The 23,616-nt window shown below is 34.2% G+C and overlaps 1 protein-coding gene across 1 annotated transcript; it reads left to right on the top strand.

Moving 5' to 3' along the window:
• The first annotated feature begins 1,078 nt into the window (after positions 1-1,078).
• On the top strand, positions 1,079-5,094 carry LOC142613708 (gibberellin 2-beta-dioxygenase 2). Its single transcript, XM_075786170.1, has 3 exons — positions 1,079-1,607; positions 3,735-4,113; positions 4,594-5,094. Exons 1-3 carry the CDS (start codon positions 1,228-1,230, stop codon positions 4,861-4,863), a joined length of 1,029 nt encoding a protein of 342 aa, XP_075642285.1. The 5' UTR covers positions 1,079-1,227; the 3' UTR covers positions 4,864-5,094.
• Positions 5,095-23,616: the final 18,522 nt, after the last annotated feature.

The following is a 23,616-nucleotide window of genomic DNA, read 5'->3' as shown; positions in this document are numbered from 1 at the left end:
AAATATGAAAGTCAAAAACTGTATAATAAAATTGAAATCATCACCACCAAAAAACAGCCTAAGCCGACATGACCTGAAAATCTGAAAGGGTGTGCCATATGCCATAGTATACACGGTTTAGTTGTGAGCATTACATGATTGAGATTTGCCTTGTAATATCAAACTACCTATCAAGACTTATTTGATTATTATAATTGATTGGAGAGTCTCTCATCAGTTAGCAAATTTTTCTAAAAATTATAATAATGTAAGACCCATACAAATTAGTGGTCCAACTAAGAAGTGAAAAATTTCTTTTGTAAATCTCTCAAAATGAGACGTAAAATTAAGACTTAAAAGAGTATACGATACGTAAAAATTAAAAGTATCATATCAATATCAATATTAATATCAATATCGTTTTAATTGAAGGGATTTTAAGAACTGAGATAGGTACTGCACAATGCCCATATGTATAACTATATATATATATATATATATATATATATATATATGAGTCAAAATTAGAAATGGTTAACATATATATATATATATATATATATATATATGAGTCAAAATTAGAAATGGTTAACACGCGTAGTATGAATGAACTTTGGTCAAACAGTGCTTTTAAGTTCACACGCTTTTGAATGTCGCCGTTGGTAACAAAATCCAATCAACGGAGACAAACAGCCGCTACCAAAATGTAATTGTAAACCTCTCTCTCTCTCTCTCTCTCACACACACCCACCCACAGACACACACACACACATTTAGACATTACATTCTAACACTTCCACAGCCACACGCACCATAAAGGCGTGGTGGATATGATGTGTAAAAGGGTTGCTTGTTTTACAACTTCTTATATATACAACTATATATACAATACAAGATCATGAAAATAAATAAATAAAGTTAGAAAACAACAATTCATTAATTGATGTTGGACCATCATGTATGCTATACAAAGTCCATTTCTCCTAAAATCACGATACTTTCTTTAATTTTTTATTTACATAAGAGTCATATACCAATTATTATAATCATATATAGTAGCCTTCCTTCTCTCTCTCTCTTTCTCTCTCTCTCTCTCTCTCTCTCTCTCTCACTCGTGTATATAAGAGCACCAACTCAACCATGACCATATCTCCAAAGTTCAAAGTTCTCAGTTCAAACTCAAAGTCTTACTAGCTAGCTATTCTTAGCTTTATTATTATTTTTTTTTATATTTGCCAAAATACCAATATGGTTGTACCTTCTCCGACCCCAATAAGAACCAAGAAAACAAAGGCAGTAGGGATTCCAACCATTGATCTTTCTTTGAATAGGTCAATGTTATCTGAGTTAATAGTGAAAGCCTGTGAAGAATATGGTTTCTTCAAAGTTGTTAACCATGGTGTGTCAAAGGAGATAATAGCAAGAATGGAAGAGGAAGGGTCTGAGTTTTTTGGCAGAACAACCACAGAGAAGCAACGAGCTGGGCCAGCTAGTCCTTTTGGTTATGGCTGCAAAAGCATTGGCCCCAATGGCGATATGGGTGAGCTCGAATACCTTCTCCTTCACACAAACTCTCTGTCCATTTCTGAAAGATCACAAGCTATCTCCAATGACCCTACAAAATTCAGGTAATACCTCATCTCATTGCTATCTTATCCTTCTATCTTTTTCAGCTCTTTTTTTTGTAAAAACCTTTTGGATATAATTTAATTTGAACGTTGAGTTTACGTATTCATTAATGTAACAATGGTCATTGATTAAAATAAATATACTGTGATATGGATAGGGGAAAGAGAAACAAAGCTTCTGTTTTCTGTTTCTTTTGTGTCCAACAGGTTCGCGGGTTTCATGCTAGGATTGTAGCGTGCTTGATTCATTTTCTTTTAATTTTTTAATGCCCAATATAAATAGTAACGCTTGGACATATATATATATATACAAATCAAAAAAAAAAAAAAAAAAAAAAAAAAAATATATATATATATATATATATACACACACACATGCCACCTGGCCTGTAAAGAAAGGGATTTAATTAATTTTTCAGATGAAATGGTGGGGATAGTGCTTGGTATCCTAGAAAAGGACATATTTCCTTTTATGAAAAAAGAAGGATTAATTAAGTAACACGGTATAAGTTACAGTTATTTTATATATTGTATTTTTTCTAAAGTTTTACTGATATGCCTTCTTTAAATTGTTTTGTATAAGAGAACGTTTGACTTTTGCTGGTGTGCTATTAGTTTTTTGCTGTCTCAGATTTTTTTTTTTATTATAAAAAATCGAGTTTTTGACTTTTAACTTTTTGTCACATGTTAACTATATATGTTACTAAAAAAATATATTTGACAAATACTATGCAAATAGGCTAAAAAAAAATAGATTACTACCAAATAAACACTTAAGTTGAATTGGCGAGATCATCTTGTATCTTTATTAAAAAGAAAAAAAGAAAAAAAGAGAGAGAGATCTTGTAGCCTCTTAAAAAGTACTTGTACGCCTTTCTTGATGTTTGAAAACGCAACTTTTGAAATATTCTTCAAGATTTTTGAAGTAATAGTTGAAATCGAAGGATTACTTTTACATACAGTTATAAGTTTTATTAGTTTATTATAAACCAGTTACATCTTAGTAAATGTACAAAAGAAATATATGAGAAAAATTCTGTCATCATTGTACTTCATAAAGTATTTGAGTACATAGAAATACAGTGTTCTTTTCTTGAATAATGGGTTCTAACTTCTAAGGTTATTTCCCATATATAAATAGAGCCAAGCGTGCGATATTCAACCTATTGGCCTAAACCTTGGCTAGCTGTTACCATTTGCCTAACACAGAAAATCCAAAATTCGACAAATAGCAAACAGGGCAATCCCAACAAATGAGGAAGAAGACCCAATTGATAGCCTCCTAATTCTTTCATTATTTCAACTTGAAAGTGAATAAATAAAGTGAAAAGCTTTCCTTTATATCTGTCAGCCACTATTTGTAAAATGCATGGGCATGCCTTTTGTTTTTTCAATAATTATTCATTTGGGTCTAAGTCTAAACCTTAGGGGGGGCTCAACATAGATAGGGGTAACAAAGGATCAACTTTTACTCAATGGGTTTGCATTTCCACCATGTTTTTCTAACTTCTTTTTCAAACGCTTTTATTTATTTATTTTATATATATATATATATATATATATATATATATATATATGTTAAGGGCTTCCATTGCCAAGAGAGAGACAAATAATGTTAATAGTTTCATAGAGAAAAGAAGACAAATAATGTTAATAGTAGTTGTGCTAAGCATGCTTGCATTAATTGGACCCCCATTTAGAACTGTGACTCCCACTTCCCCGGCAGGCCTAGTACTGGCCGGTGATGATATTATAACTTGTATGAAGAAAACAAATTATGTACTCAATAAAATAAAAAGTCAGAAACAAATCAATAACTATACAATCATATCATTAACCAGACTTAAACCACTCCACGTGTTTATTTTTTATTTTTTAACTTACTCCACATTTTCTCAAAAATTATCTTAATATTTTAGTAAAATTTGTGAGGTGTCTTTATGTTAAAATCACATTTCCTTTTTTTGTACTTGCATTCTATGTAATTGTTCGAACTTCTTACTTATATTTAGGATTAAAGTGAATGCAATTTTTTTTTTAATACCAAAAAGAGAGTTTCTTAGGCAAATAAATTTTTTTTTTGGGACTTTTATCTGAGTAAAATTATTTTTGCTTTTATCTTTACAGTTGCGTTGTGAAGGATTACATACAAGCGGTTAAGGAAGTAGCGTGTGAGATTCTTGATCTTGTGGCTGAAGGCCTATGGATCCAAGACAAGTGCATCTTTAGTAAGCTCATCAGAGACGTTCACAGTGACTCACTTCTTAGGCTCAATCACTATCCTCCTGTGAAAGACATCAATGATTGGGACCCAACACCCAAACTTTATCAGTATCAGTGTACAAATAATAGGATAGGATTTGGTGAACATTCTGACCCTCAGATCTTGACCATCTTGCAATCCAACGACGTAGGGGGGCTTCAAGTATCTTTGCATGATGGGTTGTGGGTCCCAGTCCCTCCTGACCCCACTGAATTCTATGTGATCGTCGGTGATGCCTTACAGGTTGGTGATTTTGCTGTGGATTTTGTAGTCATATATGCCCTCTTAAAAAATTTCAACGGGTTTCACAATGATTTCCAAGGCAGAAAACGTACACTATAACCATGACTCTAAAAATATTAAAAATTTAGTGGACCGATAATGATATTGATTTTATATTTTCCTTTTTTTTTTTATTTATAAATATTACAACAAAAGTCAAAGTAACTTTTTTTACTTATAAAAGTGAGATACGTTCTTAATTTCATACATACATTATTGACTTATAAAAGTGAGATACGTTCTTAATTTCATACATACATTATTGATAAATTCATTTGAATTGGAGGACCATTTTGAGTACCATATATATTGTTTATTTACATACATATTATATAATAAGTCAACGCATTTTAGTATTTGATTTTCTTCCAAATGCCTAGAGTAACATAAACATAATATTTGCTAACTTATTTCTATTTTATTATTGGCAATGAATTGAAGGTTTTGACAAATGGGAGATTTGTGAGCGCAAGACATAGAGCATTGGTAAACTCAATGAAGCCAAGAATGTCAATGGTGTACTTTGGGGCTCCACCCCTTAACTCATGGATCTATCCTCTTCCAGAGTTTGTCTCACCTCCGAAACCAAGTCTCTATGAGCCCTTCACTTGGGACCAATACAAGAAAGCTGCTTACTCTCTCCGATTGGGAGATTCTCGTCTTGACCTCTTCAAGATTCATAATAATATTGGTGATGATAAAACTCACTGATCAAATTGGAACTAATACATTCTTGTACCATTGATCATAGGACAGAGAATTAGGAACCAAAAAAAGAGAAAAAAAGAAGAAGTTGTATATAGGTCACGTTTGAAGCGAAATAATGACCCTACTTCAATCATATATGTGGGGGATTTTTTTTTTTTTTTTTTTTTGCTTCAAGCACTTTCCTATTATTAATTTTACTTTAATTATTGTATCGATTGGTTTGAATGTTAGTAGGAAGAGATGTGTATAGTTTTAGCCGAGTCAGTGTCACAGCTATGTGGAAACTATATATATAAGAGTTTACTTTAGCTGAGTGGAAAATCACTATATTATTTATAATGTAGAAATTGAAATTCTATAAATTCCTCCTCCTAGCTCAAGGGTTGGCCTACATGTCTGTGTTCATTGATTATTTTTATTTTTTTCCTATTTCAATAGTACGATATGCACTTCTAGATTGCCAACCTGCAACTAAGTAGAAGAAACATATCGTAATAAGGATATTCCTACCTAGCAAGAAGTATGATCTACGATTAATGTGGTATTTTTAAGTGGACCAACTTAATTGTGTCCCTATCCGACTTATTCTTGTCGCACGCACGTGTTGTTGCCTTGATCATTGAATTAATTAGGTATACCTAGGAAAATTACACGATACCAATGTCTTAGTTCCAATGTTGATCTAGAAATTGGTCTTGGGTCATGATCATTTGACCAATTATGTTCACAAATTTAGGTCCACTTGACGCAGACATTTATAGCTACAAATATGACTACAGGGTATGATCGACATGATAGTTTCTACTTTCTCGTGTCCCACTAACTTACAATCACCTAAAAGCAGCATACTCTAGATACTATTATATTAGAGGATGAAAAGCTCTCCTTACTAAAAAGAGATTGGGGAACCTGCCTGCCAACATTCAGTTTCACCAACCAGGACAAAGAAATAAGTCACGGTTGTTCTATCAGCGACTTGAAGGTTTCTTGAGAGATCAGAGTCCTTTGAATAATTAATGTTAGGTATGAAAATAAATAAATAAATAAATAAATAAATATATATATATATATATATATAAATATATGACAAAGACTCGAAAATTAATCAAACAAGCTTTAGGCTATATAAGATACTTTGGTCTTTGGGCAGCTTTTCTGAATTTGCATTATTTTTTGGGAATTTAGGGGTGTTTAGTAGAGTAGTTTGAGATGAGATTTTTGTAATTTTTTTATAATTTTTTAAAATATGTGTAGGTGAAAAAGTGTGTAAAAATATGTATAATATTGTTTAAAATGTAAAATATGAGTTTAAGATGGAAAAACAGACGGGTCCTAAATGTTAACTCGTCTTTTTATGTTATTATCGTGACTGATCTTATCAGCATTAAGTGTAAATAAATGGAAGTAGATTCACATTTCTCTGGATATAATTCAGTGCCCACAAATGCTGCCCGCTGATTTTAGAAATTAAGTTGACATAAAGTTGATGAATTTAGCTGTATATAGTTAATACCAATCAGAAAGAATGTTGTAAAACTATTGTCAAGAATCTCATAATAAACAAGAAATATGACAAGACGGAAGTCTAACCTCCTTAATACGATTTGAACCTAAGGTATCATTTCTACGATCACTATTTTTTTTTTAATTGCTAAAAAAAAAAATTACTGTCTTTCTTATAATTTAGTATAGATGAGATTCAATTCCAAATCCCTTATTAGGTCATAAGAAAATTTTATCGATTAAACTAAAGGAAAATTAAATATTATATTATATAAAGTTGATTGATGTGAAAGCTCGAATTTGTGTAAAACACAAGAGCTTGTTCAGACTTCCAAATAAAAATTACGGCTAGATTGCTTTTACTCTAACTTAAACTAAATGTGGAATAAGAGTAAATGAGTGCAAACAACCGATACAACTACCCTAAGCCATATTCATGCAGTATCAACAATAAAAGATAAACATAACGAGTAGGGAAGAAAGATGCAAACACAAGATAACATGGCAATGTGTTATCGAAGACGAAACCAAAGAACTCGGCGAAAAATCTCTTCACCGCCCTCCAAGCGGTAAATCGATCCACTAGAGAATAAATTGGAGTACACGAATAACGAAAGACCCCCCAAACCTAGTCTACCCAATGTACTTGAGCCTTCCAAGCTCCTACTACCAATTGGCTTCTCGGAGCCTTGTCTTCTCTAGCTTTCCCGGATCCTGCAATTTAGCCCGATTGCATCCGCCAAGTGAATAGCTTTCCCGGATCCAGCAGCACCAAAACCTTACTTTACACTTAGATTGGGTGTGATAAGTGTTTGAGCTATTAACCTCTCAAGGATTTGGATATGGAGAGGTAGGAGTAGAGGAAAACTACAAGGAAATGTGTAGATGATTGTGGGTATAACAATCTCTAACTCTCAAGTGTATATTCTAGGGTTTTCTCTCTAAAAAGCACTCTTTACAATATGTGGGTAATGAGGGTATATATAGTATGGGTAAAGACTTGGTAAAACAAACATGACAAAATAGCCAAACAAAATGTTTCGTGAGTATTTTGCGGGAAGGCCTTACCTGCGAGACAGTCACGAAAACTCCAGGCTGTCATGACTCTTTGCATTCCAATCATGTACTCTACATGTGGTTACTTCGCGGGATAGCTTCTCGCGAACTTCTCGTGAAATCCACTTGATCTTCACTTAAAGCTTGAGTCTTCACACTCTCTCACACACACCCCTTACAATTAAAAACCCCACATAAAATACAAGGAAAAATGATTGAATAAAATTACAATCAAATTTGGCACTAAATTAAAGCCAACACACAATAGTTGTAAATCACAACTTTACAATCTCCCCTTTTGGCTATTCCGTGGCAAAACCCCTAAACAGACTCTAGACTTAAACGTGAGTTTGGGAACAAAGGAAAAACTCACTCACACCTAATTCTAGAAACTGTGAAGCACTTGCACCGTATACACCTGTATCCTGAAACACTCGCACACAAACAAAACTTTCATTAAGCTCATGACAAGTTGAACACAAGGTAAGTATAGGAACAAGTAAAATGGGATCAAGATATTAAGCAAGATATAATCTATGAAGCGTAACTTGATCAAACATGAACAATCATTAATGAATGACTACAATGATCCTTTATCTAGTAAAAGATCATCCAGACACGCAATGCAGTTAAGAGCAAAGCTAAAATTAATTGCACGTCCAATAAGCATGATGTATTAAGGAAACTAAAGCTAAAAGCGATAGAAAACAATAAGCATAAAAAAGGTTATAAAAACCAAGATACACAAATAGTACTAAAGATAAACTAAAATTTAAATTAAAGTACTTTAAAGCTTTAAAAGAAAGCAATGTAAATATCCATAAGTTATAAAAACTTAAAGTAAAAAAAATACTAATAAACTAGACTAGCCATAACAATGGTTAGACTATCCAAAAGTGTGTGTGTGGCTGTAGGTTAGCTTCCTTCTTTTGAGCCACTGAACTCCCCTTTCAATATGCACGCCTCCTTCCATATGATGCTCTCCCTCTTATCATATGCTATAGCCAAACACATTCACAATCCATCCACATTAAGTGCTCTCCCCCTTTTTGGCACGAAATAGCTAAAGGATTGCCTCAAGCTTGCATTGAATCTTATCCAACTGTGTCTCCATGGTGGTTAGATGAGTCTGAACTTGGTTGTTTGTGGAGTAGATGATATTAGCAAGACCAGAAATACGCTCATGAAGACCTTCAACCAAGGTAGTCAACCTATTTGGATGAGAGCTAGATTGTTTTGGTTGAGTGCTAACAGCTAAGGGATGTCCGGAAGGAGTGGCATGTGGGGAAAAGTCGTTCTTTGGTGGTTTGGAGGGACTTTGCTTTCCCTTTTCAGCAGAGGAGTGACTCTTGCTCTTTTGGAGAGACACTAAGGATATTGGTTGATGACAGAGTAAGATAGTGCCATCTTTTGGTGGACGAACTCCCTTAAGGACCATGATCTTCATGAAAAGACTACAGAAAGGAAGATACATTTGTGCCACTGAATGTCCTGCCATTTTCCCCATGGTTTGAAAAATGTGAGCACAAATGTCAATTTGAGCTCCTTTGATGAGATCACACAAGAATTGCGCTCTTCCAAGATTGATAAATCCAGTGTTGGTCAATGGATAGAGATTGGAGAACATGATCAATATGAGAGTCTTCAATTCTGGTTCGAACTTTGCAGTACCAATGGACGTGCCTTTGGCAGAGACCTTATGATCAGCTCCTAAGATGTCAAGAATTGTTACTGGAGCAAGTTTATCATCATATGGAGAGATGTCCACATTTACCAGAAGATTGATGTGAAGAATCTTTGCAAGATAGTCCGGAGTGATGACAAAATCCTTTCCTCGAACCCAACACTTCAGTTCAGCTCCGGTGAACCATGCATTCGAGTAGAACTCCTTGACCAATTCATTAAGGGGATCCTCAAAATTTCCAAACAAGTTTGCCCAATCTTTATCCGCAAATATCCTAAGGATAAAAATGGATCCCAAGGTGTCAAAATGAACAATTCTTTCCACCACAGTAGGTTCACTCTCAAAGTGATCTTTGAAGGACTGATAATCCACAAGAGTTTTGAATCTTTCGACGTTAAAGTCATTTGACCAGTGTTGGATCCTCTTTGAAGCAAGGGATGATGTGAGGTCAATCACTTGTTCTTTTCCGCAAGAGGATTGATGATACATCTGCAAAGAGGAACAGCCACACAAAACTGATAAGAAGAAAAACACGGAAGCAGACTTGATTAGTTCAAGTTAGTTCATAACCCAAAAATCCTAAAAAGAACATAAAAACATAAAACCTAATATCACAAGATCATGTTATAAGTGCTAAACGTGCAACAACACCTATCTAGCATGATTGAAGTGCAAAACATGACAAGTGATCAAGTGTGTGCATCAAGTGTGCATGTGGTGTATATGAGATGCATGATCAAGGCATAGCCAAGCACATTTGGGTCAAAGTGTGTAAAATACACAACCAAAGATTAAAACATGATAAACATGCATAATCATGGTAATCCCTAAAGTTTGGTACTTATCAGAGTCCAAAACAACAATAAAATGTCATTTGGGCCTTTTATCAAACACTTAGTATGCATAAACACCACTAACATGTAAAAAAATGCATGAACTTGTGAAAATCTTACCTAAATACATGTTAAAATGCCACTTTGGGCCGACATAAATACAAACAATCAAAATGGGACAAAGCCTGATCAAGAAATACAAAAACTTTTGCAGAAAGATAAGTTTCCCAACCCTTTTCAAAAATAAACTCAACCCTAACAATCCTAGAATCTAAGGCAAAATCAAATGATTCACAAGTGAAAAGATGTTATAACATACCTTAGAGAAGTTTTTGGAGTGATTGATCTTAAGTTTTGGGTGAGTTTTGAGAGAAAAATGTGTTTTGGGTTGAGAGAGGCACATAGGAGGCAATGAGAAGGTTTTGAAAAGCTGTCAACGTCTGTCCTTAAAAAACTACAAAAATGCATTTTTCGCGAGTAAGCTTCTCATGAAGTTACTCGCAAAAATAGCCACTGAAGCTCATATTAGTTTTGTGGGTAGAGTTTACTTATGAGCTAGTCGTGAAAGTTTCTGTATGAAATTCAATGTTTTCCAAAAATTGCCATCCTCATTTTTACGGGAAGAGCTAACTCGCAAGCTTCTCGTGAAAATACCCCTGAAAGAGTTTTTGTTAAAAATAAGAAACAAACAATTTGGACAAAAACATTTTCAAAAAAAAAATACTCAAAATCTTTTTGGGTTTGATCGACAAGTAATTGAGTATACACATCACATTTGAACACGTACAATCACACAAATGGAATAAGCATTCATTGAACATTAGTCTTGTGTGTTGTGTGTGTGGACCAAGTATGAATTAGTCCATAGTCTAGTATAAAACTTCAATGATCAATTCAATCAAGTCATACACGACTAATACGAAGTCAAGTGACCTATCTCACTTGTAGAAACGAACATATATGACCCCTCACCAATGTGATTACACTAGATTGAAAACCTTTTGCCTTACTTCCATTTTACATACTTTTGATCAAATACAACTCAATTTTTGAGAAGCGATGCCATAAACATTTTGAATGAACTTTGAAAATTTAGGCTTTGGTTTTGGCATCATATATTTCAATACAAGTCGCATTCTCTTTTTCCTAGTCAAATACTAATGTATGCGACGACTTTTGCTGCTCAAAATCTTTTTTCAAGATTTGATAATGGTTGAGCTATAAGCAAAAACATAAAAGAAAATGTGAGGAGATATATAGGCGCGAGTCTACGCATGTATCAAGATCAAACAAGACTATTGACCAATCGTTTATGACTAGCTTGAAGATCTATTTACAACAATCAAACGTAGATTTCTAGATGTCCCCCACATTTAGAAAATGTGCAGACATAACATGCTAAGCTCGTAAATGCACTACGCCATTAGTACGGAGGTCCTAGGCTAAACTCACATGTGATATACACAACACAAGCGATCAAACTTTTTGAGATTTTTCAATTTTTATGGGTTTTTGAATTTTTAAACACACTCAAAAACAGAACATGTAATGTAAGATCAACAAAAATAACAAGTACAAAAACAAACTTGTAAAAGAAACATGCTATAACCGAAAGCAATGACACAAGAGGATTGCATATGTCATGATGCATGAAACTAAAACCCTAATACGTTAGAAGTATTGATGCATGGGCACAGTGAGTGATTATGCATGAGTACCCTTCTTCACCCACACTATACAAATGTTTTGGGCGAGATCCTTAGATAGAGGGATACGACCGACATAACTTTCAAATCTCGGGATGAAACTAGCAAGGCATAATGAAATGTTCTTTAACATTTCCATAATGTCTCCAATGAGTTGTCCTTCATTATCTCCATTAGCTTGTATTCCCTTTGGCATTCTTCTTGTGTTGTCTTGGCCACGCATAGAATCAGCCTTCTTAAGTACATGAAGCTTGAAACAATTTAGCCTTGTGTGCCCATGCATGCCACAATGATGACAACAATGCTTCACTTGAGACCCCCTTTGATTTTTGGGTAATGACTTTCCTTTATACTTTGGTTTTGCACCAATGGTTCTCTTTGCAACACAATGGTTCTCTTTGCAACAACAGGGGTCTCAAAATCAGGCTTCTCCTCTTTGAGTTTCTCTAGAATCTTGACTAATATGAACCTCACTTCCTTCTTGGGTTCGTTGCTTGAGCTTGCTTCACCGATATAGCCTAAACCGGTCTTATCATGTAAAGATTTTTGCGAAGATAACACACTTTCAAGTTTCTTGGTGGAAATGCGCTCAACCTTGACATTTGCTTGAATAATTTCAAGTTCAAGAAACTTGATTTTAGAATAGGCTTCCACCAATTCTCCCTTAAGCCCTTCTACTTCACACTTCACTTCCTTAAGTTGCACTTCACACTTCACTTCCTTAAGTTGCACAAGGGTGCACTTATACTCTTCTTCAATTTTTTTCATCTTTTTCACGGCATTATTTACAACCTTGGTGTATTTGCCACAATCTTCTAGCAAAGCATCATAGACTTCTTGAAGATTCTTCTCACCTTCATTAAGGCACACATCCTCATCATCAGAACCTTCAATTTCTTCATCGTTCGAATGCACACCAAGCTCATCAACCAAATTGCTCAAATCATCCTTAGAATCAACGGAGGTAATTGCATGAAGGCCCTATAGTTTCCGTCACTGTCAAACTCTCCTTCCATATTAGAATTTGAGCTTTCAAAATCACTAAGGGTAGTGGCAAATACTTTACCCTTCCATCTCAAATAGTTTGGACATTATTTCTTTAGATGTCCATGACCGTTGCATTCATAACACACGATTCCTTAAGGAGATTGAGAATCCTTTCCATCTTTCTTCTTGAGCTCTTTCTTGTCATTCTTGGAGGATGAGAACTTTCCTTTGCCAAATGAATTCCCATTGTTCTTCATTTTGAGAAATTTTCGGGAGTTCTTCACAAGAAATGCCACCTCCTTCTCTACGTCGTCTTCATCGGAATAGTCACCCACTCTCTCATTTATGGTTTTGAGAGCAAGTGATTTGCTAGACTTGTGAAAAGGCAGTTCGAGCTCATATGTTTGGAGAGATCCAATGAGTTCTTGAATCTTAATCTCATCCAAATTTTTACTCTTCTCAATAGCTGTGACTTTAGCACGGAAGCTTTCCGGTAAGGATCTTAAAATCTTCCTCACCACCTTAGCATCTTCAATCTTCTACCCAAGACTGAGCTTGGCAATCACTATCTCATTGAGCTTCCCATAGAAGGAATCAAACGACTCATCGTCGCTTATCTTTAGTTCTTTAAATCGAGTAGTGAGCATTTAAAGCTTAGCATCCTTAACCTTCTTGGTACCTTCGTAGGTAGTCTCAAGAATGGTCTATGCCTTCTTGGTGGTCTTCACATGCGAAATTCTATGGAACTCATCAGTAGAAACACCACAGAAAATAGCGTTAATAGCTTTGTTATTGGCGTTTGCCAAAGCAAGAGCAGCCTTATCCCATTCAGATTTAGCAGTAGTGGGTCTTACATACCCATTCTCAATGGAATTCCATACTGACTCATCAATAGCATAAAGAAAAGCACGCATACGTAATTTTCAAAAAGCATAATTGCTCCCATCAAAGAATGGATGAGCATTGAGAGATTGGGAACGATCCATCTCACTTTGGGTCTAGGATCACACAAGGATAATGAAATTTGAAAAGTGTACCTGCTCTGATACCAATTGAAAGCTTGGATTTGTGTAAAACACAAGAACTTGTTCAAACTCCCAAATAAAGATTACAGCTAGATTGCTTTTACTCTAACTTAAGCTAAGTGCGGAATAAAAGTAAATGAGCGCAACCCTAAGCCATATTCATGCAGTATCAACAATAAAAGATAAGCTTAAAGAGTAGGGAAGAAAGATGCAAACATAAGATAACACGACGATGTGTTATTGAAGAGGAAACCGAAGAACTCGGCGAAAAACCTCTCCGCCGTCCTTCAAGCGACAAATCGATCCACTAGAGAATAAGTTGGAGTACACGAATAACAAAAGACCCTCCAAGCCTAGTCTACCCAATGTACTTGAGCCCTCCAAGCTCCTGCTACCAACTGGCTTCTCGGAACCTTGTCTTCTCTAGCTTTCTCGGATCCCGCAATTCAACCCGGTTGCATTCGCCAAGTGAATGGCTCCTTCTAATGATTCCCAGCAGCACCAAGACCTTACCTTACACTCAAATTGGGTGTGATAAGTGTTTGGGCTATCAACCTCTCAAGGATTTGGATATGAAGAGGTAGGAGTAGAGGAAAACTACAAGAAAATGTGTAGATGATTGTGGGTGTAACAATCTCTAACTCTCAAGTGTATATTCTAGGGTTTCTTTCTGAAAAACACTCCTTACAATATGTGGGTAATGAGGGTATATATAGTATGGGTAAAGACTTGGTAAAGCAAACATGACAAAATAGCCAGACAGAATGTTTTGTGAGTATTTTGCAAAAAGGCCTTACCCGCAAGACACAAGCGAAAACTCCAGGTTGTCATGACTCTTCGAATTGTAGTTATGTGCTCTACACGTGGCTACTTCGCGGTATAGGTTCTCACGAAATCCACTTGATCTTCACTTTAAGCTTGAGTTTTCACACTCTTTCACACACAACTCTTACAATTAAAAACCCCACATAAAATACAGGGAAAAATAAATGAGTAAAATTAGAATAAAATTTTTCACAAAATTAAAGACAACATAAAATTGTTGTAAATCACAACTTTACATGATACATGGTAAAGAGAGTGTTTTTTAAATAGAAACATGCTTTTTCTCTCCCCCACACGAGTCTTGAGGTTGTCCAACGCTCATTGACTTCTGTAATTATGTAAAAGAAGCTAGCTGCTAGTTGGCCAACTTCTACCAAATATACTTCCATGGCAAGGATTGCATGAAAGAAATTCACGTTAAAAAATATAATAATAATTTCTTAAGACGAAAATAAATGCTGCATGAAGTAGCTACTCCTTTCTCTTTATTTCCATATTCCAATTATGCCCATTATTTCTTCGACCTTATTTTCGGCATAATCACCTACTGAATTCATTTATCAAAGTCATACTCAGCCAAAAAAGCACTACCAAATTCCCAACATTTTCCATCTACTCCTATTGTCAAGAAATTGTAAGCGGGTGTATTCGTAATTGTCGCCCTAGAAAAAGTACTTTTAAAAAAAAAAAAAAAATTATATAAAGAAAACAAGAGGCACATATTTGGGTGGAACTTTTTCAATAATTGAGAAATTAAGGGTGGGTTAAGAATCAAGATGTTGCTATATAAGGATGTCCATATATGAGGAGCTAAGCTTCATGAAGATCACAAGTCTCCCTTCATTATACATATAACATATATATGGCTTCTCTAGTGTTATTATTGGAAGCAATAATGAGATGCTGCCAAAATGAGATTTTGCCAAAAGAGGAGACGAAGGAGGCTAATTATGATGATGATGATGATGATGACGATACAAATAATGCACCCACCGGAGAGCACTTTCACTACCTTGGAAATATTCTGAAAAACGTGGTCGAGGATGTTCACACCTGGAAAATAGCTGAGTTTTGCATTTGGCCTGGCTTAGAGATCGAGAACATTTAGTTCTCTATTTTATATTTATATTTTTTTCAATTGTATAAACTCATATTGATGAATTCTTTTCAGTATATGTAATGTTGGAATATGATTAGTACAAAATATGAGCAAATTTGCTATATACTGGAATAGGTGCATGATATATATATATATATATATATATATATATATATATATATATATATATATATATATATATATATATATAGTGGTGTTAGCAGTGTTTGTATATTAAAGTAAGTGTTAAGTTTTTGCATGAAATGATGTCAACTACTAGTTTTCCACTATCGAGGGTAGTGGGGTGGTTCCATTTTATGTGGTGCTCACAGTTTTTCTGGTCATGGTCCACAAAGTGCACTGTGAATCGAAGTTGGGGGATGTTCCTTAAAGTTAAGCAATATTGGGCGCTGCATATTGTTGAAAATAGTATTCTTTGGGTGAAGCCACGCTTACGAAACACAAAGAAGAATATGTTACTGTATTATTATTATTATTATTATAGAATTTTGTGGTTGTTTTGTTTATTGCGTGTAATGTCCCTATAATAAACTTCATATACACTTAACCCTGCTTCCTATAAAGTTCATATATATATATATATAGCGGGAACCTTTTGTCTTGAGGAAAGTCCTGTGCAGGTGCTTTTCCCTTGTTCCTCTTCTCTGCCGAAGAAGTAATAATATTCCACTTAGTAGTGGTAGTATTAAATCTTACTTTCTCCTGCCAAGTAAGTGGGAAGATGTTAAGACAGTTGGCCATAGTCAATAGTTCAATGATAAAATGTTCTTGAGAAAAATGAGAGTAAATATTACTAGTAAAATCGTTTTGAAAAATATGTTTCAAAAGCCAGAGTATAGTAGTAATATACCTTAGTTGTACAGGATAATAAGTTTTAGGATGACAATGATCATTTGTGGGAATATTGGGATAGGAAGAAGACTTGTTCCAGACAAGTTTGAACCATGTGAAGGATTTGTTCAAGTGTCTAGTGCTAAGGACTCTTTTTTGAATTGTAGTATCCGTAGGACATTCTTTGGTGAAGATATTCCTTTTGCTAAAGTTTTTGTCATTATGTAAGTCAACATCAATATTGTTGGGGTGACTATCATTCATCAAAACTTTGTGACAATTAGCAATTATTGTTGGCAACAAATTATCAGAGAGTTGTCCATCAGTTCTCTTAGAGCTATCTCTTTGTTTAATGGGGTTAAGATGTTTAAAAGCATTATCAATATGAGTTTCACAGTTTGAGCAAAAATCAAAATTTACTTTTTTTCCAAAAGGGTCAGTAGTAATTCCATCATTTTCAGTAAGTAAATAGTACAAAGAGTTAATAAAAGGCAGACCAAGAATCACTTTATCAGTCATGTTTTCAACAAGCACAGAGGGAATTTTAAAGCAAACATTATCATGGCAAACATGAGCATTATTTAATTCATATTTGATTTTCATTTTAGTTCCATTGGCAGAAACTAATCTTTCAGTGGATTTTTCAAAATATTTAGAAGGAATCAATTCTTCTTGAATTCAATTAACATCAACACCAGAATCAATCATAGCAACAACATCAAAGGCATAATCATGAGCAACAACAATTTTGACTTTAGTGTACCATTTGGGCAGCATATTTTTAACAAGAGACAAATGATTATCAATCAAATTAATCAAGACACGATCAGAAACATTACCAGTAGGAGAAGCTTGTTGATCGGATTCATCTCCGTCTTTTTGCTCATTATCATCAGATTGGTGTTTATCCATATTTTTATCAATCTTTAGAATTAACAATTCTTGTTTAAGATAATCATTATCATGTTTAATAGTTTTAACATCATTTTTTAACTGAATTATTTCTTGTTTAACAGTTTTTATTTCATGTTGAAGATCATTAACAGTTACCTCTTTTGATTTATTTTTATTAAATCTTTTCAGTGTTTCTTCAAAACTTATCGTAGAATTAGGTCTTTTAAGCTTATCTTCTTTTGTTAAGTTTTTCAAAAACTTGTCAAGATAATCTTTCTGTAAATTAGGGTCTTCAATTTTACTTATCATTGTTAATAGCAAATCATCATTCTCTTTACTTTTGGTTAACATTTTAACAGATTTAATCACATTACAATAAGAATCTCTACAACCAAGTTTAATATTAGGAGATTTAGAAACATCATTACGGGAGTGATAATCAAAATCAGATGAGGAGGAAAAGTCATCTTCAAAGAAATCAGTTGAAGCAGCAGATTCAAGAATCTGAAATAGTTCATTTTGATCATTATTATTAATGTTTAACATGTTCAACTTATTTTTCAACTTACCAGGCTTTTGGTTACAATCTTTACTAAAATGGCCAAATTTGCCACAGTTAAAGCATTTACCTTTACCTGATCTTTGTTTATCATGTTTTTGAAAAGCAGATTTGTTTTTAGCATAAAAATCATTGGGTTTAACAAAGTGGGTTATGTATCTTTTATGTTTTTTATGGGAATAACTTTTGTAAACCTTATCATGTTTACTTTTTCCTTTTTGCCTGGAAGGGGCAATAGGAGGTAAACCATATTGTTCACAGAAATTACCCATTTCATATTTAGCTTTCTTTTTATCTTGTAACTGTTGTTTTAACCATTTTTCATCATTGCACATATTAATTCCAAGTTTTTTAATAGTGCTGAAAATATCACCATAAATTAAATTATCAAAATCAATAGAATCATTTTTTCCAATTAATTCATTTTTTACCTTATGAGCAAAGATAGGAGGAAGACCGTCAATAAACCTTTCTTTCCAATAAGGCTTCGTAGAGTCTTTTCTGAGCATGACTCTGGAAGTAAACACATCTTGGTACCACCTGTAATCAGACATAGTAGGACATCTAAAATTATTCAAATAATCAGAAATTCGAGACGAAATATTTGATGGAGTACCAACAAAATGTTTAAGAATGGTGTAAACCAAAGTATTGACACCATCAGGAACACCACGATTAATATTTTCATAAAAAATGGGCATACCATCAGTATCTCTTTTAACAGCATGTTTAATAGATTCTCTGGACTCTTCTGTGAGATGTGAATCCCACCAACCTCGAAGAGAACCAGTAAAACCAGATGCAAGCAAATCAACAATATCAGGATGATCAAGATTGGCATGGTTATTCATGTATGCAATATCAACCATAGACATGTGGGTCATTTTGTTAATAATTTCTTGTTCAGACAAACCATCAATATTCCATTCATAAAGTTTATTAGCGGAAACAGAAAATTGAGTTTGAGAAGATCTTTCTTCAAACTGTAAATCAGGAGGAGTGGGTTTAGAATACCAATTTTTTGTAAAAGACGTGGGATTGGATTTTCCAACAAATCTTTTAATTTCAGGTAAACTTAAACCATCATCAAAAGCATTTTCCAGCAAGCATTTTTTCAATCTTTTCAACAGTTGATCCTTGAGAGGTAACTAAATCAAAAGTCTTACTCTGAGAAGTTTTAAAGTCAATATTTTTTCTTTGACTGGGTAAGTCAATCAAAGGTTTCTCAGGTTTTGAAACAACAGTTTTTTCAACAATTTTTTCTTCAATACGGTCAAGCTGTTGACCAATAATATACAAAGATTCATTAGCAAATTTTTTTTGTTCAATAATGGCAAAAACATGAGTTTTATCATCAGTAATTTTGAAAGGGGAGGCTTTCACCTCAGTGCTTTCTTTATCATTTTTTCAAGTGATCAAAACAGTTTCAAGGGGTGGATGACTGGATTTAACAATGATTTTATCAGGTTTAACAAAATCAGATTTTTTTATTACGTTCAAGTAATTGGTATGAACCTCATTTCTTGAAACATAATAATTCTCAAGATAATCAAAAAACAAAATATGTTGTTTTAACAAATTCATTTTTTCTCTCCATTTCCTTTTGATTCTGTCTTTTTCAGACTGAGCAAAAGTACTTTGGTAATACTTTCTTTTATCACGGTTTGCTTTAGAAAATAATTCATTACTTAAAACAATCATATCAATTTGAAAAGCAGGTATTTCAAAATCCATATCCATCAAGTTTATCACATGCAAATGATTGTAGTAAATAGGAGGAGTTTCAATAGGTGGAAAATCAGATCCAGAAGTAGCATCAGATTTGGCATCTTCTTCTTCTTCTTGATCATTTTTTGAAGGAAATTCAGGTTTAGTTGAATAATAAGTATTGCTAACCTGGGAATTGTTGCTAGCTACTCCTTTTAGCTTTAAATCACGTGGTTCAAAATTCTTTTTCAAAAATTCATCAACATCAAAATTTCTTTTAACAAAACTTTCAGATCTAGCAAAGGACTTTCTTCCTTCATTGATTCTTAAAGGTTTGTTAATAGGAAAACATTTGGTATCATCAAAAAATATTTTAACAGTTCCATCATTGTATTGTGCAATTTTAGTAAGATCAAGTTCATCAAAAATAGGTTTAACAGGTGGTGCTACTTGTTCCAAAGTCCATTCTTTGGGAAGAGTAATATCTTGCCATTGAATCATTTTAGGGACTTGGATCTTAGCATCAGGGGTAGAACATTGAATCAACATGGTTTTTCCAGCAGGATCATGTCCTCTAGACCGAGGAGTTAGCTGGGAATCAAGCAATCTATAAAAAATTCGGTAAATAAGAGTAAAATGTCTACTACCATCATCCATATCATAACCAGAAGTCAATATATTCAAAGTTAAAGCTTTAATAATATTAGGATCATCAAGAGCAAGAGCAAGAGCAAGAGCAAGATCAGGATAACAATCAAAGTAAACAGGACCATCATACAAAGAAGCAGTAATCATGCCAAGAATGCTATCATTAAATTTTTTAAATCTAGCATCACGTAAACACATAAGCACAGAAGCATCAATTCCTTTTATTGTTAAAGGTTTAACAGCAACTTGAACCAAACCAATGTGTAAATATTTAAGATTTTTCTTGGACAAAAACTCATTAATATTTTTCTTGGAAAATAAACAACATTTTTCATGAGTTTTAGAAATAGAAAAGGTATGTTCAACAGTTCTGGCTCTATATTCAGAGAAAATACTTTTTTCAGTCCAATTAAGATCATAAACAATTAGTAGAAATCTTTGGGATATTCCATTTTTTAAAATCTGGGTACTCACTTTCTCCAACAGCGAGGTATTCTTCATTCACAATATCAGGAGGATAACCAGTCCTAGAGCTAACAGAGGAGTCAGATCTCCACATCCTATTAATATCTATCTTAGTTATAACACTCAATTATCATGTTTTTCTCACAACCGTTGCATTTCGTAACACATACCGTTCATCAACCCTATTCCTCTCACGCCCTCACGCTCTCCTGGCTTCATGGGCCTTACTGTTCGGATCTGGAACTTTTTACGACGGCGTTGGCGCCAATGATGGTAAGATCAACACAACAACGAAGTATCACAAGGTCAGGCAGACACAGACAGAATATGAAAGACACAACAACACTATCGGCCAAGGAAAGAATGGCTCTGATACCATAAAGGGGGAAGGACGACAGCGCAGAAGGCGGAAGCATAACAGATAGCAGATATATAGAATAATTCAAAGTAAATGATAATTGAAAGTAAGGCGGTAGAACCAGCCAAGTAGTTGTATATCAAAATAATTCAAAGTATTGAAAACAGAAGTGTTTATTGAATGTACTTCAAAACACTTACAGTGGTAGTAGCAACAAGATTACAGTGATCAACAGGGATCAGTGGAATAAACAGTACAAGGCTTGAAAGCTAGTCCTGGTTCTAGTTACAAGCTTTGTGTATCAGTGAGATATAAAGGGGGAAGGACGACAGCGCAGAAGGCGGAAGCACAACAGATAACAGAAATATAGAATAATTCTAAGTAAATGATAATTGAAAGTAAGGCGGTAGAACCAGCCAAGCAGTTGTATATCAAAATAATTCAAGTATTGAAAACAGAAGTGTTTATTGAATGTACTTCAAAATACTTACAGTAGTAGTAGCAACAAGATTACAGTGATCAACAGGGATTAGTGGGATAAACAGTACAAGGCTTAAAAGTTAGTCTTGGTTCTAGTAACAAGCTTTGTGTATCAGTGATATATCTTGATCTAAGGAAGTCCTAGAGAGAATTCTAAGGGAAATCCTAGAAAAGATTCTAAGTTTAACAATAAGGGACAACCCCCTTATATAAGTGAATAAAGCAGTGAATAGTACAAAGTGAATAGTGACATTTTACTATTCATATCAGGACCCGTGAGGGGCATTAGGAGCGCAATATCCGGAAGGAATCAAGTCGGCTTTTGAGACCGAAAGTAGTTTGGCTGGTAGTGCCAAAAGTGGTCAACAATATAATCATGGTAGCAGTAGTAAATACTTTTACCCATGAGTGAATATTGTAACATTAGTAGCCTTTGTGCAGGCCAGACAAATATGGGAATTAACAGGCTCCTAGGTTAGGAGTATTTTCATCATATTCTTCATCATGCCCAAACCAATCTTTTGGATAAGGTTGGGGGTAAGGGTAATAAGGGCTTTCGGCAACAGATCCTTCTTCTTCAGAATTTCTGTTCTCAGCCTCCTTCTCTTCTTCAATCTTTTTCTTGAGAAGGGCCTATAAATCATCTTTACTCAAATTATCAATATCCGAGGCCTGTGAAGTAGAGGGAGCCTTGGAAGTAGACTGGGCACTAGAGATTAGATGCTTGGGAGGTGGTCTCCGGTAAACATTATCCAATATTTGTGGAACGTATCCAAACTTGTCCCACCATTTAACATACCAATGTCTAGTAAGAATATCACCTTATTTCTCATATTGCCACTTTAGAATCCAGGGGACTCTGAAACGTTTAACAAAGTGGAGAAGGGCAGGAAATTTGGCATTATGAGCATTTACCTTAAAACCTTGCTTCCAAAAATTGAAACAGTCAACAAGAGGTTTGGGGAAGATATCAATATCAAAATAAAAAACACTTAAAATAGCTTGCCATCTAGCAAAAATATTTTTGGAAGCAATATTCTCAACATCCTTTTCAATAACGTATTTAGCACTTTTACAATCAATTCTTAATAAGAATTTTTGCTTTAACAAATCACTTTGAAATTTTGAAATGCATAGTACTATAGATAAAATTTCTTTTTTTATAGTGCTATAGTTTAATTGTGCTGCATTTTAGACATCAGAGTAGAAGCGAACAGTTTGCTCAGAAAAATTAGGTGAAACTCTTTGTTTTAGAATGCCCCCATAACCAATGTCAGAAGTGTCAGTTTCAATAATTTTGAAGGCATTAACAGTTGGGATACCAAGACAAGGCAAAGTTTTAACATGGGATTTGATCTGTTTAACAAGAGAAGTATGAATATCAGTCCAAGGAGGAGGATTACTTTGTAACCGATCAAAAAGTGGTTTACATTGTTTTCTCAGATTTCTGTAAAAATCAGTAACATAATTTAAGGAACCAAGAAATCTTTGAAGTTGAGTTTTATCAATAATTTCATCAGGAAATTTATCAGCAAATTGAATGGCTCTATCAATAGGACGGATCTGTCCTTCGAAAATATCATAACCGAGAAATCTAACTTTGGTTTGAAACAGTTTGATTTTCTTAGCAGAGACAACAAAACCATTTCTTTTGATAGTGTCCATAAACGAGTACAAATGTTTCCAGTGCTCACTAATGGATTTGGAGAAGATCAAAACATCATCAAAGTAGACAATAGTGAAATGACTGAAAGAATTGAAGATATCATTCATAATGTTTTGGAATTCACTAGGAGCATTTTTTAGACCAAAAGGCATAACATTCCACTCATAGTGACCAAAAGGTGTGGTAAAAGCAATTTTATACCTATCCTTCTTGCTAATCTGAACTTGCCAAAATCCAGATTTCATATCAAATTTGGAGAATATTACAGCATCACTTAGCCTATGAACAAGATCATTCTTATTGGGGATAGGGTACCTAATCCACTCTAAGACTTTGTTCAAAGGTTTGTAGTCAATCACAAGGCAAGGGGTACCTCTCTCAAGCTCAGCATTTTTCTGAGCATAGAAAG

The sequence above is a fragment of the Castanea sativa genome, chromosome 10 (genome assembly GCF_040712315.1).
Source record: "Castanea sativa cultivar Marrone di Chiusa Pesio chromosome 10, ASM4071231v1".
Lineage (NCBI taxonomy): Eukaryota > Viridiplantae > Streptophyta > Magnoliopsida > Fagales > Fagaceae > Castanea > Castanea sativa.
This window is presented reverse-complemented; position numbering and strand designations above follow the sequence as displayed.